Source organism: Podarcis filfolensis (assembly GCF_964270895.1).
Source record: "Podarcis filfolensis genome assembly, chromosome: 4".
NCBI classification, from domain to species: domain Eukaryota; kingdom Metazoa; phylum Chordata; class Lepidosauria; order Squamata; family Lacertidae; genus Podarcis; species Podarcis filfolensis.
This window is the reverse complement of record NC_139607.1, coordinates 57,559,502-57,574,695: the sequence shown is the minus strand read 5'-3', so window position 1 is coordinate 57,574,695 and position 15,194 is coordinate 57,559,502. Positions and strand designations below refer to the sequence as shown.

General features: G+C 37.8%; 1 protein-coding gene and 1 long non-coding RNA gene across 3 annotated transcripts in view; one reads left to right on the top strand and one right to left on the bottom strand.

Moving 5' to 3' along the window:
• CXADR (CXADR cell adhesion molecule) overlaps positions 1–13,680 on the top strand; it is a 45,453-nt gene extending 31,773 nt beyond the window's left edge. The window contains exons 7-8 of one of the 2 annotated variants that reach the window (XM_083611310.1): positions 1,384–1,570; positions 13,149–13,680. In XM_083611310.1, the coding sequence (XP_083467436.1) occupies positions 1,384–1,570; positions 13,149–13,190 (229 nt within the window). In that variant the 3' untranslated portion in view covers positions 13,191–13,680. Of the gene's footprint in view, positions 1–1,383; positions 5,379–13,148 lie in introns of those variants that run through there. The other variant, XM_083611309.1, reaches the window with a different exon arrangement.
• LOC310761462 overlaps positions 1–15,194 on the bottom strand; it is a 37,112-nt gene that overhangs the window by 803 nt on the left and 21,115 nt on the right. The window lies entirely within an intron of this gene.

Sequence of the window (15,194 nt, the reverse complement as noted above, 5' to 3'; positions counted from 1 at the left end):
TGCTGTAACAACTTCTCCATCTATACTGGATCAGTTTAGGTAGTTGCAGCTTGAGGATGATGTGGACAAGCTGTAGGGGTTGACTGGGTGGATCCAGAGGGTGCTTAATCTTCACTGGGGATTGGAGAGTTATCTTCTGCCTTGAAGGAAGCAGTGGTGCTCCCTCTCCTTAAGAAGATATCCCTGGACAATTATCACCCAGTGGCAAATACCCCCTTCCTGGGCAAGGTGCTCAAGAAGGTGGTGGTGGTCCAGATTCAGGCATGCTTGGAAGAAGTTGATTATTTAAATCCATTCCAATCTTGAGTTCAGGTTTGGTCATGGCACTGAAACTGCCTTGGTCTCCCTGGTTGATTACATTTATTGGGGGAGAGATGGGGAGAGTGGAACTCTGCTTGTTTTCTTCAATTTCCTGGTAGCTTTCAGTACTGTTGACCACAGTATCCTTCTGAAGTGTCTCAGAAGGTTGGCGCACTGTTTCAGTGGTTCCACTCTTATCTCCAGGGCCATTTTCAGAAAGTAATCATGAGAGGCTACTATTTAGTGCCATGGGAGTTGTCCTGTTGGATCCTGCGGGGTTCAATCTTGGCCCCCCATCCCATGCTATTACGCATCTTTTGCAAAACCTCTGGGAGTTGTCATCAGGATATTAGAATTGTCATCAATATGCAGTTGACTCCCAGCTCTGTCTCTTTGGTCTAGTTGTGGTGTTAGATTGGTGCTTGGATGAGGGGATATGCTGGATGTGGGCCAATAAACTGAAGCTGAATCCTGAAAAGACGGGTGTTGTGTGTTCCAAGTTCTCATGTGCAGGAGGTCGGGAGATGGCCTGCCTGGACAGAGTTGCCCTCCCCTAGAAGGGGCAGGTTCACAGCTTGGAAGTGCTGTTGGATCATTGCAGGCTCAAGTGGATTTGGTGGCTAGGAGTTCCTTTTTTCACCTCTGGCTGGTTTGCCAACTCTGGTCCCTTCTGGACAGAGATAACTTTGCTCCTGTACTCCATGCTCTGGTAACTTCCAGATTGTATGGAACTGTACTTGAAGGCAACTTGGAAACTGATTGGTCCAAAATGCAGCAGCCAGACTTTTGGCTAGGCTTCTGTTTATATCCCATATAACCCCTGTTTTGAAATAGCTATACTAGTTGGCAGTTCATTGCTGGGTCCAATTCAGGTGCTCAGGATGGTGCTTAAAGCCCCAAATACCTTAAAGACCACTTTCCCTACAGACCTCAGGTGCCAGGATAGGCAGAGGGGGGCCTTGAGGCAATGTTTCATTGAAATAAATGGTACCAAGTCAATATGGATAGGGATGTTTCTAAGTGTTTGGGTTTTCCTTCCTACAAGACTCTTAAGTAATTTTAAAAATCTGCTTAATTTTTCAGAGAGGACGTTCCTCCTCCGAAGAGTCGTGGTTCAACAGCCCGAAGCTATATAGGGAGTAATCGCTCTTCTTTGGGTTCAATGTCTCCTTCCAATATGGATGGATATGCCAAGACTCAATACAACAAAGTACCAAGTGAATACTTTGAGCATACTTCTCCTCAGAATCCAAATTTTCAACCACCAAAGGTAGCTGCACCTAATCTAAGTAGAATGGGAGCAATTCCTGTGATGATTCCAGCACAAAGCAAAGATGGTTCCATAGTATAGTACAGCATTAATTTATACTTTCTGCAGTTCAGTGCATTAACTTGTTCCAGTTCTACACTTTTAAATATGCACAGAATTGATCTCGAGCACTGACAAGTGCGCTTTGTTTACCACCTTTGTACCAATTTTGACCATATACACTAAAAACTGAAACTTTTGAAGAAAGTTTTGTCGTCTCTGAGTAAACATGAAACACTAGCAATATTTAAATTCTGTATGGGTTGTTAAATGAACCCTTTGCTCTGAATTTTTGATAATATTAGGAGATACTGAACTGTATGACATGAATTGTTTGTCCTTACATTTTTAGAGTGAATGAAATATATTCAGCATCTGTTACAGTGATGGAAATGTCTTGTGTTAAAAAATGGACGTAAATTCTTGTAATATAGACCCCGGAATATTTTTATCAACAACTTTAAACTGAATGAATTTTCAGTTCCAGCTAGACACAACCAGCTTGGTTGATTTTTTTATTTCAGTTGTTCAAAAGGCACTACCACTGGTCTCTTTCTCTTGTAGGAAGATAGTAATTTACTATGACCATGCAGCCACTAAATATATCTTGTTCTGCTTGCCCCATGAGCATAAACCTCTTTATTTTTGGATACATAACACTGTGTGTGTTTGCACAATAAGCACCTGATTTTTTAAAAAAGAAAATTTAAAACTGAAGTCTTATTTCTAAATTAACACTTGGCATTCTGTAACCAATACTTGCTGCATGTCAGACACTCTGAATTTCTGCGGATTTGTGTGTGCAGAAGTCTGAATTGCGGGTTGGTTTGTTTGTTTTTTAAAAAAACCCACTATCACTTGTGTGTTCTTGGGATATTTAATATTGCTCTTTATGTTGTGTAACGATAGTGAAGGACTTAAGGATTTTGTCCCCTAGCTTTTCTGCAGTATTGATACCTTCAATGGCTCTTTCCAATACCTTCTGATAATATTTTTTGGTTGTTCCTCCCATCTGTGTTCCTATACTATTTTAATTAGAAAACAGAAAAGAAAAACCTAGGAGGCCATAAAAGTGAAACCTCTACTTAATTTATAGCCTTTTATCTGTTTATTTAAATAACCAGATGAATTACTAGGAAGCCATTGATACTGAATTTGTATAGAAATGTTCCCTGTCATAATTCCACGGATTTAAATATCAGCAGATATTTAAACTGCCATTGCAGTAAGCTATATTACTGTGTATTATTTGCTCTGATGTTAGTAAATACAATGTCTGCATTATCTGCTCTTCCAACTTGAAGAAATTTGGATTACCTGTGTGTGTAGCTATGAAAACATCAGATAAAAAACCAATGCTGTAAATATCTGTGATTTTCTTAACTTGGGTAGATCTGATATTTTCATGTATTATAGTGAGTATTGCATAACTTCACATCAGGACTCTTATGTGAAGTACATACGCCCTGATGAATTTTGGTAGTGAATAGATTGTAAGTGTGTAAATAGTATTCATATACTGAGATGTTTTAGATTATCTGATGCCGTTGGATTGAATATCCTTTTTTTTTCATCTGTGCCTTTTCAATAAACTTTACATCTGATTGTAAGTTAAGTTTTAATTATGGAATATTCTGGTGCCTGACTTTACTTTTCTTAAAGGTGCTACAAGATGAAGGTATAGTTTTCAACACAACACTGTGACTTAATTCCTTCTTACTTGATGTTTAATTTTTTTCTCCCTTGCCAATGTTTTGGATGTTGCTCAGTTGCCTACATAATGTCATAATGTATTTCAAAATGACTCCTTTTTGTTTGTTGCTGTGTCTATGATACCTTCATGGGGATTGTTACTATTTCCTGTAAAACTTGTTTATCTACTGTGTTGCACCAGACAGATGGATGATTAGGAATTTAACATGTGGCTTTTGAAAAGAGGAGACAAATAATAATGACGATGACGATGACGATGATGATGATGATGATACCTAAACATGCAATATGAAAGCAAGCCTCCTTTAAATATGTAACATGGTAGAACCATTGTTTTTTTTTTGAGGGGGCGGGGAGCACACACTGCTATTCAAAAAGGTTACCCTTCTGCACTGTTTCTGAAGTAATACAGTCCAGATTCTAGAAGTCTGCCACACTGCTTAAGTAGATTAACTCTCACTGAATGATTTAAAAATGCCGTGTTGCACAGTTTATAAACATGGGGTATATTCATATAGCATTTTCTCAGTACTCTCTACTTGTGGTATAAATGGGCAAAAGGCATAATTGTGTGGTAGCACACCAGTCAGAAGAATTTCTGCATATTTATTAACTTGTCATCTCACATGAAAGTAATAAATGGGTAGAATGAAGGATAGCACGATGAGCCTTCAAAACATAGCTCTTAGGCTTTGGGACCTTGACAGTGTCTGCTTGTTTATAAAATTGCATGGAGATTGTAGTAATAGGAACTGACATAGCAGATCTATATGTTTTAGGTAAGAAGTGACTTGGGACAGACTTTGCTCTAAGCACTTAACTTCTAGACCCTACTGAATAACCAAAACACCAGTCTGAAGGACACTGCTATTATAAACATGATAAGGTCCGAAAAAGTTTCCCGTGGTAAACTGTCAGATTTTCTTTAGGCTGTGTGTGTTGTTGCTTTGACAAACCAGGAAGCAGGAAAAGGGAGAGAGGTCATGGCCTGGGATGGCACTGTGCCCCTGCATACCAATAGTGTCAACACAGCCAGTTCATTATTGTACTAATTTACCAACTGGATGCTGATGATCTGTAGAGGAGCTGTGCAACAACAGCACAATCAGTGTTTGAGAGAGGGGAAGCTGGTATGTAGGGATTAAGGTTAATATGGTCTGCATTGATTTGACATTTAAAAAATAGATGTCAGATACTGATTTATGTAGAAGAAAAAATAATGTCATCCCAGTTGCTAGATGGGAGGAGGTAGCAGAATAACCTAAGTAAAAGTCTTCAGATGATATAGTACTTCTGCTAAACCTCTCTCTGAAAGGCAGCAAGCAGTTAAATAAAAATATTAGCGCCATCTGTAAGGTAGTTCATTCACAGCAGTTTCGTATGTTGTTGATTTTAAAATGGCAAATCTTTTAGCTTAAATATAAAATCGCAGTCTTCATGAAATACATTTGTTTTCAATCAAAAGATGGTACCTAGAATGATTTAATAATTTTAATATATTACCATACATTTAAGCAAATAAATATTTAACAGTATCCCTGATTGGCACGCCCTCATAACATTGAACTGATAATAGTTTTAAAAAAGGGATTATTTTTAAAAACGTCAGTAACAAAGTTTTGAATATCATCTCCTTGGGTTTGAGCCTCCTCACTGTTGATGGAGGCAATCTTGATATTGTTCCTCTTACGAAATAATTCATTTTTCTTGGCATGTACAAGTCGTTGTCGCACAAAGGGTAATTCATTTGTGGTAATTCATTTGTTTAAAGGCAATGGGATAAATGTACTTGTGGACCTTCCTAGTTTTTGCTCATTATTAAGAATGCTTAGGCCCATTTGGTGTTAGTGTATAACTCAGCAATTGGAGCAATAATACAGGACATTAATGAGGCACCGTGATAGGTTTTGGATTTGGCAATGAATGCAGTTTGTATGCAATTTGCTTTTTCAGACTTCTGAAGTACAAGCACTGAAATTTGTAGGACAAGTCCCAAATTGTTGTAGTTTCATGACTTATGCATTACTTGAAATAAAGTTGTTAGTGAAAACTATTATTCTGATACAGTGTCTGAGTGTGTGTTCTCTCTGTACCCGCCCCCATCTTCTCCTGTAAGTAATTTTGAAAGGATTATTCGTTTTTGTGAAAGTTGATTGTGGTCTTTCTTAATATTCTGCTTCTTCCTTTAAAAATTAAGATAGAAAGTAAAACCATGCGGAAAGCTGGGGCAGTTGTCCTGTTTATTGGCATCTAACTGTTGAGGTATAATTTGTGTCAGCATGAAAGATGTCAGCTTATCCACAAGCCTTTTTGCAAATGTATTCTAACACATCAGACAGCAAACTAGAAGGAATTGTGGGTTTAGGGTGGCTGTTAGCTATATTGATGCACACTTTCTACTGTGCTAATGCAGTTGCCTTTGCATCCAAGGGACAGTGAAACATGGAATTAAACCTTAACACTTCCCAAGTAGGTGCCTAAGCATAATTTGGACTCGACGCACCATGAAAGCAGCCAACATTAAGCTTCAATCATGCCTGGCTGTGTGTGGAACTTCAGCTTTCAATCTGCACGTAGTCCAAAAGGGAAAATCGTAATAACTGCACACCCAGTATGGCCAGCAACCTTGGGATATTTTTATCTTAAGTATTTATACTCCTGCATATTTGTATTCCTGAATATGCTCAATACTTAGTTGATGTGTGCTTTCTATGTATTTAGTAAGTTTTATGTTCTCCCTTTCATGAAAAGGAAAATCACATAAAATATTTTTAACGCAATGCAAATCACATGAACTTTGTATTTCCAGAGGATGGCAACATGTTTTATGAAAACAAAGATGGCTTGTAAAAAGTAATGGCTTTGTTATTGCATATCTGTTCAGCCTTGTGATTATTATTGGATTTTAGATATTTTAACTACAGTATAATGTATGTTGTCAGACAGATGATTGAATGAGTAGGTGTGTGAACATTGAAACTATTGAGGTGTTTTTTTTTGTATACTGTACCTTCATTATATAGAAAGAGCAGGTCTATCAAGAATGGAGTCTGGAGTAAGTGTCTGGATGTTATTGTGTATATATTTTAATTATATTTTGGTTTTTTACATTTCTGTTGTGCAAAGCACTTGGAAGCACTTCTTGGGAAGCTGTTTATAAATCCTTCATTAAATCTCTTTAGGATTTTCAAAAATTGGTAGCAGGCATGATAGTTTATTTTTTTTCCAGGTTTTCCACAAATAAGAGTCTGGATTCTTGAAAGTAGCTAGCCCTTTTCATTGTTGTAACAGGAAGAGAGCTTAGTACATTATTTGCTTTCAGGATTTATAAACTGCTTCCCAACAAGTGTGTCTGTAGGAAAGACATGTAAAAACAAAAATCCATATGCAATAAAAATAAATTTATACATAACAATCTAAAACCACGTATTAAATCATACAGATTCCACTTGCTAGTAGTAAAAAATGGCTGAGCCTCCCCTAAGGGAAAGTTTCAGTAACTATCTAAAAGCAAAATACGAATATTTGTTCACAACAGGGGTTCCTGTAGTGTTTAAGATTGGGGTGAAACTAATGATAAGATACTTTCCCACCAGTATTACAGAGATTTGGAAAACTAGAGAACATGAGAAAACCCTAAACTCATTCATTTTTTTGTAACATAGTTTTTATTCATTTTCATCTGTTTAACATTGTTGCAATGAGATACATATTCACTTTACATTAGAGCAACAGTTACCTAAAGTTAAAAATAAAACAATAAACACCCAGATAAACGTTTCTGAATATATTCACAAAGTTAACAATTACTACAAATACTACAGATATGAAATGTTTATTAACGTTAAATTGGCGACCATAAGCAAAAGGTACTTCGTATCAACAACAATTAGAATTTATAGGGAGGAGAGAAGGGAAAAAAATAAAAATAGGCACTTTATTCATGCCAGACTGTGCTGTAAGGTATGGGTACTGTTCCCAGGCTGCATACAAATTCTAAACTCATACTTTTAAAATTCTCTTTGTGTGTAGAAATTTGTGTAGTTTTCCCATTCGGGGTATGATTGCAAAAGTTCTACTTTTGATTTAAAGAAAAACATGTCGTCATAACTTCTGAAGCCAATTTTAAGATTATGGGTTGAGATAAAAATTCACAAAGCCCAGAAAGGCTTGCCCTCAAAGCTTGCAAAGGATAGTTAATGATGCTCAGAAATCAAAACCTGAGAATACTATAATTGTTATACTACTGGTCCTGTAGTATAATGCAGCTCTAATAATAAATTATATCCCACTCTTACTCTGAAAATATGAATAGTAGAATTCGTTTGTTGTCAAAGGTGTGACGCTTGATAAAATTATAAATCAATTTAGGACTTTCATTCCCTTTCTGCTTATATCTTTTTCTGTTACTTTTATCTAATTCGCTATACTGAATCATACGGGTGCCAAGTTAATAAAGCACAAAAGCTATGCAAGGCTTTGGACTAGTGAATGATTACTTTTGAGGCTGAAGCAAGCTGACATCTCTGGGCACAGCTGGTGAATTGAGGAACATAGTTGAGAGCCTGTGTTGTAGCTGCCAGCTTTCTCTGTGCTAGATGCTACTGCTTTCTGGTAGTAAATAGATTACCCTTTCCCATCACCTCTAATTCTATAACCATCCATACTGTAGTATTTCCAGTAATACAATATGCTTAACAAAACAAACGAAAGAGGAAGTGCAATTTGTTAGTCATGGGCAACTTAAAACCATCAGGAGCGACGCCTCATGCCTTTCATATGGACTGAAGATTTTGGGTGTCACGTGGCAGTACAGAGTTTCAAACAAATATGTGCTCTCCCACATTCCAAGCATGTTTGCACTCCTTTCTCAGTGACACCTATGCTGGCTTGGTCATGTGCACAGAATGGAAGATGGCAGGATCCCCAAAGATGTGCTCTATGGGGCTTAAGACACCAGGTTCATTGGCAGACCAACTGCGTTACGAAGATGTCTGCAAATGTGACGTGAAGACTGGCAACATCAACCCTGCCGTGTGCAGACAACCACAGTGCCTGGAGACAGATAGGTTGCGTATCAATAGCAGTGACCAGAGAAGGAACGACTGCTGTAGGGAGCACAGAGAGAAGAAACACCATGATTCATCTGCAGCAGCACAACCGGGCGCCTTCATTTGCCCCAGCTGCAACAAAACAGGTCTCTCCCATATCTTTGTCTACAGCAACAGCAGGCGCTGCAACCTTCCAACAGTTCAAAGGAGCAGCCCTCCAGTGTCTCCTGGGACAGACGGATGCCAACAAATATCTGTGGGACTTAACATCTCTCTGGGAATAGGAGTAGAAGCTTCAGGGAATGGAGTGACAAATATTGGATCTCAGCCTATAGATTAATACTTTCCCCCATTGAACTGCAGGTTTTATTTAACCTTGGGATACACTGGTTCTTAACATAGCCTAAGCACTGTGGCTCATGCACTGGTAACCCTAAGGCTGGATTTTGGCTGGGGCGGGGAACTTTCTTTTCACACCAAAGGCCCCATTCCCATCTGGGCATCCTTCTGTGGCCTCCATGCCAGAATGGGCCAAAGGCTAAAGTGGGCCAAGCAAGTAATGCAAGTTTTTCCTTGGTACAGAGAGTTGGTTTTTACACCCACACCCACCAGCCCTCTTCTCCATCCAGACCACAGAGAAGCAGAAGTTAAAGGACACATTCCAGCCAAACAAAAACATTCCAGCCAGACAAAAATCCCATCCAGAGCAGGAAATTGATCAATTATCCAGATCAATTATCCACACAGCACCTCTGTCTTTACCGTAAGCCCCAGTTTGGACAACACAGTAAGGCAAGCTTTGGCTTAACTCAGAACAGGAGAAGCAAATATGTTGTGAGTCCATATGTTTTCTCCAGGAGCCCACATGTTTTCACAATTTCACTAAACCAATGTTTGGCTTAAGTGTGTCATGCAAACCAGGCCACTGATAAGTACCTGGACTGATGTTAATAACCAGGATTAGAAAAGGGTGCACAATGGTGGAGAATCAGAATGACGATTGAAAATGAATTTGCCAACATGAAGTAAATGTTCTTGTGATCTTGCTTGTTCCGTTTCCACGTATAATAGCACAAACAGTAGGCTGAAAACTGGATCTTGGGTTGACAACCTAACTGCAAAATATTTTTTGCCTGGGGGTGGGGGGAACCAAGCCGTGCTGCTCTATATATATATATATATATATATATATATATATATATATATATGTTGACAGGTACTTTTTTTTAGAATGGGGTGGCCTAAATAAAATATAAACCAGAGACTTGACCTCTGTGGTAAAGTAAGTAGCTCCTCATTGTTGCAGTAAATGTTGCTTAATATTGGTTAGAAGCTGTAGAAATGCTTTTTAGTTTATGCTGCTTATCGTCTTAAAATGGTGAAAAGTTTAGGTGTATGACATGACCCATTTGTAGACCCTAGTGTATTGATTCCTTTTGACTTTAGTAAATGTGTAAAAAATTCCCTTGTGGGGTTGGGGGTTGGTGTAAGACTACTCAAAGACTACATAATCTCATAAAAGAGTTTGTCTATACAACATGCACCAACCATTTCCCAACTCGGCTGCTTATAGCATTATTCAGTATTTCGCAAAGCATTTTAAGTAAGTGGAGGAGGAGGGGTGCTTTGCAAATGCATATTGTCCTTTAAATAGGCTGACACTGCCATACCTGAATAATAAAACTGCATTGATAGAGAAAATAATTCATTCACCCTTGTGGCATAAATTTCATTGTTTTACTCTTTTTGTAAACAATTTGAGGTATTTCTTACAATCAAGTGGCATATTAATTTTATGAAAAGATTTTTCTTTTAGTGATTGCATATCACATTTTTGAAGCATCCTATACCACTGCTAAAAGTTTTGATTTAGGAAACATTTGGCTTGGATCAGCCAGGATTTGTTAATGCGTAACAGACTGTCTAAAATGTTTTATTCCCCTTCATGGTGATAAAGCTTTATATTTTCTTCCTCTGAGTGATGATACTGTATAAACTTTCTTTTAAAAACTGCATTGGTTCTATAAAACCAATTTAAGTTTCATTTCCTGTTCATCTCTATGGAGTTCATTTCAATTCCACATAGTGAATTTCTGTATCTTGAATATAGAACATCCTTGGTTAATAAAATATTATAAGATGTAATTATTTCACAGCATTGAATTTTGAAAGAGTTTTGGCATGCAGCTGTTCCCATAGTGTGTGTGTGTGTGTGTGTGTGTGTGTACACACACACACACACACACACACACACACACACTATAATGGAACTAAAAGGGCTGATATTTCACCCTGCCATTATTGAAAAGATGAGTAGTTCAGCTGAAAACATACTGTTCACCAAACACCTAAAATTCCACTGTGTGAAGTAAGGGACATTTGTGTTTTTTGCATGAACCGATCTGTTGTTCTCACTGTGTTAATATAAACTTTCCTGATATACCAATAGCTATAAAGCCCAAAGTTAAATTCCTTTTATAGCAAAGCTGTCAGAGGAAGAAGCCGCTGACATGTCAGTTCATCAAAGACCAAACTTATCTAAGGCACTTGGAAAAAAATCTTTTTTGGTTCACTGCCCTTCTAGGGAGATATAAATTCCTGGGACAGGTCTTAATGCATCAGATGAGAAGACTCTGGAAGCAGGAAAGAACACTTCTCTAGAGCAGAAATAGTACACCCTGATCATGCCAAATCATACAAAAAGTTGAGACATCAATTCTCCCTTGTTTCCAGGGATGATGTGCTTATAAGGGAAAGAGGTAGTTTTGTTGGCTGAGAAAATCCCTTGGTTTAAGATTCCTTGTGACAGGGAGTAGACCTAAATTGAGCTAACCAGGGCATTCTGCTTTATTTGCTTCCAGTACTTCTAATGAATACTTGCAACATTAATATCCTTTAAAAGTCTGTTACGTATCAGACAGAGGTTCCCTCTCTTATATTTTTTATTCTTGCTGAAGGCCTTCCTTTTCCAGCCAGTATTTTAAATGACTATCTGTATTGTACTTGAACTTTTTAAAATACATCTTTTTATTGTAGATGTTTTTCTTTTTAAAATTGCTTTTAAATGCTTTATGGCAAGCGATTCATAAATGGAATAAAGAAAGATTTGTGGCTATTTTGGCATATCCATTGTTTCTTATGCTATGTTGTTCCTGTACGAAGTAAAAAAAATCCTTTCCCCTTAACTGGCATCTATTTCTTAAATATTTATCATTCTATGTTTTCCCCATTACCACTGTTTTGCACCTGGCTCTGGTTGAGGGATTTGGGTATTTTAGAAGAAAAAAACCCCAGTAGATCCCACAAGCCTAAATTCTGCTCACCCCTAGGTCAATGAGTTCCTGCCCATACTGAAACCTGGGACATTGTAGCATGCAAATTAGTTTTATGTTAGTGGGCTCTCATTAACTACCATATTTATGCGATTCTAATGCACCAGTGAACGTAATGCGCACCTCAGTTTTCAAAAAACGCTCTAAACCAAAAAAGTATTAGCTGGCGCCATCAAATCTAATGCATACCCTAATTTTTGTGACATAATTTGGTCCAAAAAGGTGCACTTTACATTCAGGTCAATACAGTACATACCTATTTTTTAAATCCTAAATCAGGGACTAGGACTCACTTTGCATATATGCAAGGGATTTAAGCTGTAAACCACTCTTGAGAGCACTGCAGTGTTGAAGGTGTAAGATATAAATAAAATAAAATGTACAAATATTGAATTTAGGCATAAATAGGAAATGATTTTGTCCAAATAGTTTTGCAAGTGCTTGCACAATCAGCAAAATATCTTCTGGATAGTCATTCTTCTGTTCTTTAGCTAAGCTGGATACATCCCTCCCACAAGTGGAATCTTAGATCCAGACCATTGTGCAAAATTCAGAAGGTTTTAAGGCTTAATAAAAGACTGTCTGAAGCTTATAACACTGAGTCTTCTGGGTTCCCCCCCTCTAAAAAAGTTTTTTTAAAAAAGAAAAAAAGAATGATCATTAAAATGATAACAGACCTAGACCTAGAGATGAAAGCAGAATGAATAAGAATTAAAAGAAGGCAACAGCCTTGGAGACAGTTATGCTAATAATGTCAGTGGAACATCAGCTTGCAGAACTTGATAAGAATTTGGAGTGAAAATTTGGGAGGGAGATGCAGCAGTCGGAGAAGGAAAGGTTTAAACTAAGATACCTACACAAATTAAAAGTAGGGGGTCAAAAATGTCAATTGTTTTGTGTTTTTGAATTCTGCCTCATACTCGTAACCTTGAGTTCTACATCTTGCTTCCCACCTGCTCCTTCAGTCTTTAGAATTGGGAGTCAGAAGTACAAGCGATTCTGCAGTGTTTCTTACTTTTGTAATGTGCACCATCTTGTTCAGAATGATTTGATTATATGTAAAAAAGAAAATTCATGTATAACATATTCCTAATCTGGGATGGAAAGAGTAGTAGCACTTGTGTTTGTGAACTAGGTTTGAGATACTCTATATAAAACAAACATACAACAGAAAGAATCCTAAGCCACTTAGTTTCATGAATATTCTTTTTGAATACGTAGAACTGGTTTTATTGGAGGGGAGAATTTAGATCCTGGAGCATTTATACAATTTTAATTTCATTGACTTTACAGTTTGAATTAGACTTGCAGTTATCCAGCCACGACAATTTTACAGCTCAAGGGTGTCTGGATTAATTTTTTTATATTCCAGTTCAAATTGATTATTTATACTTGAATATACTAGAGCTCTGTATTGATTGATAATATTTTCTCTATTTATAGTATGGCCACGCAAGCAGGATGGGTGACATAACAGTGGTATAAACTTGAAGAAACAACTTGTTTGTCATGAATTTCAAGTTACGGAACAAATGAAGTACTCTGTATTTTGTCATAACTTTTAGAATCTACAGACAAGATGGTAATGTAGACTAAATTTATATTGCAGGTAGCATTTGGCCTGCTGAATGTTTACAACATGTTTTGCTTTAAAGATTTCTTCCATTGTAATAATCCTAGACATGAATATGTGGGAAAATATGAAGGTTAACACTGGATCTGCGTACAAATTCAAAAGATCAACCCAGATAACAATGTAGCTCATATTTTTTGTGGTTAATTAATTCAATCTGTTTGCTTAGATTTGTATGAAATTACACTTAGCAATGAATTAGTATGTTTGAAGCAACATGTGCCTTCCATACTGTATATTTTGGTGCTGTCTTTTTTAATCTTCTGATTTTTTAAACACAAACACACCTTTTTTTAAAATACTTGTGCTTTGTAACACTTAATAAAATTTTGTACGATGATACCTTACATGTACAGCAAATGTTTATCCATTGAAGTTGGAATTGTAATCGCCATTGATTTCTATGATTTGCATGGTGGTTCAGTAATTTTAAGTGTTGTGCTCTTAAGATTTTTTTGCAGTGAACCTGCTGACTGCTTCTTAGATACTGTCATTACTCGCACTTCGATTTGGGTCTTGAAACAAATAAGAAGCCAGTGCAATTGAATAATATGTTCACCACCAACTTTCCTTCTCAGGAGGGGGAGTCCACAGAATTCTGTATTGGCTGATATTGCGACGCAGGAAGAATAGGCTGGAGTGGAGAACATCTGGCTTACAAGACATATAAAAGCCACCCATTTACTTCCACTGAGAAGCATTTTTCCCAAGCCTAACGCCCTCCCAGAGGGCTATTTAGGAAGGTTACAGCTATAAAGGCAAGGCTTAGTCCAGGGGTCGGCAAGGTTTATCTCACCTGGGCCAGTTCACTCCAGTGGAGATCCCTCCATAGGCTCCATTGTGTGTGAGGCCGCAATTTCTGGCGTCTGCGTCTGCACAGATGCAATTTCCGGCACTGTGGAAGCGAGTCCCTGCACTGCACTGCTGCTTTAGCACAGCGCGTGGGGACTCGCCGAGCGGGCAACTCGGTTCGGGGCCCAGTTAAACGACCCCCGTGGGCCACTTGTGGCCCATGGGCCTTAGGTTGCCTACCCCTGGCTTAGTCCTTCCCTCCTTCCTCCATAAAGATCGCACCGCCCTCTGGCAAGACTCCTAATACAGTTTTCAATACTTTGTGTGTATAAGAGAATATGAATGGAGGGGAACGGAGTCACATGATGTGTGGATGTGTGTGAATTGGTGTGTGTGGGGGGAATAGAGGAGAGAGAGAGATGCTAGCCCTGCCCATTTTAGTACTGGTCCTGCCCACCATTGGCATGCAGTCCCAGAAGTTCATCCATGAGGGAATTTGTTCCTGAAAGATGTTTCCACCACACCTTGTACCTTGCACATTCATCTAGATGGGTAGATCTGTTGACTCTCTATCCCTACACTGACCCACTACTATAGTTTCTGTCTTGCCTGGATTAAGCTTCTGCTTCTTAGCACTTAACAGCACTTAAATTAGCATTATGTGCTAGATGTTGGCCTCTGTTAGCTTTTAGGGGCTAAAGCTCAGGTTGAGATGGAAACAAGACCTCTGCTGGTTCAGTCTTATCTAAATTGCCTTTAAACTTTTTTATTTATTTATTTTTTGGTAAAAAGTGGCAGATACATTTAATTAATAAATAAATCTAAAATTAATTTATCCCAACAGACCTTTTTGTGGGATGTTAATGACTTGGTCGGATTCTGATACTGGTTTACTGGTACTACTGACTTTGCCATAATTTTTTATCTGTTTCTGTTTTATTGTTTGTTTGATGATTTGCAATTGATACTTTTTTCGCTTTAATTTCTTGTACCTTGCCCTAGTTTCACTGTGTGAAGAAAGGCAGGCTAGAAACATTTTTTATTAAAAATTAAAATAAATAAAA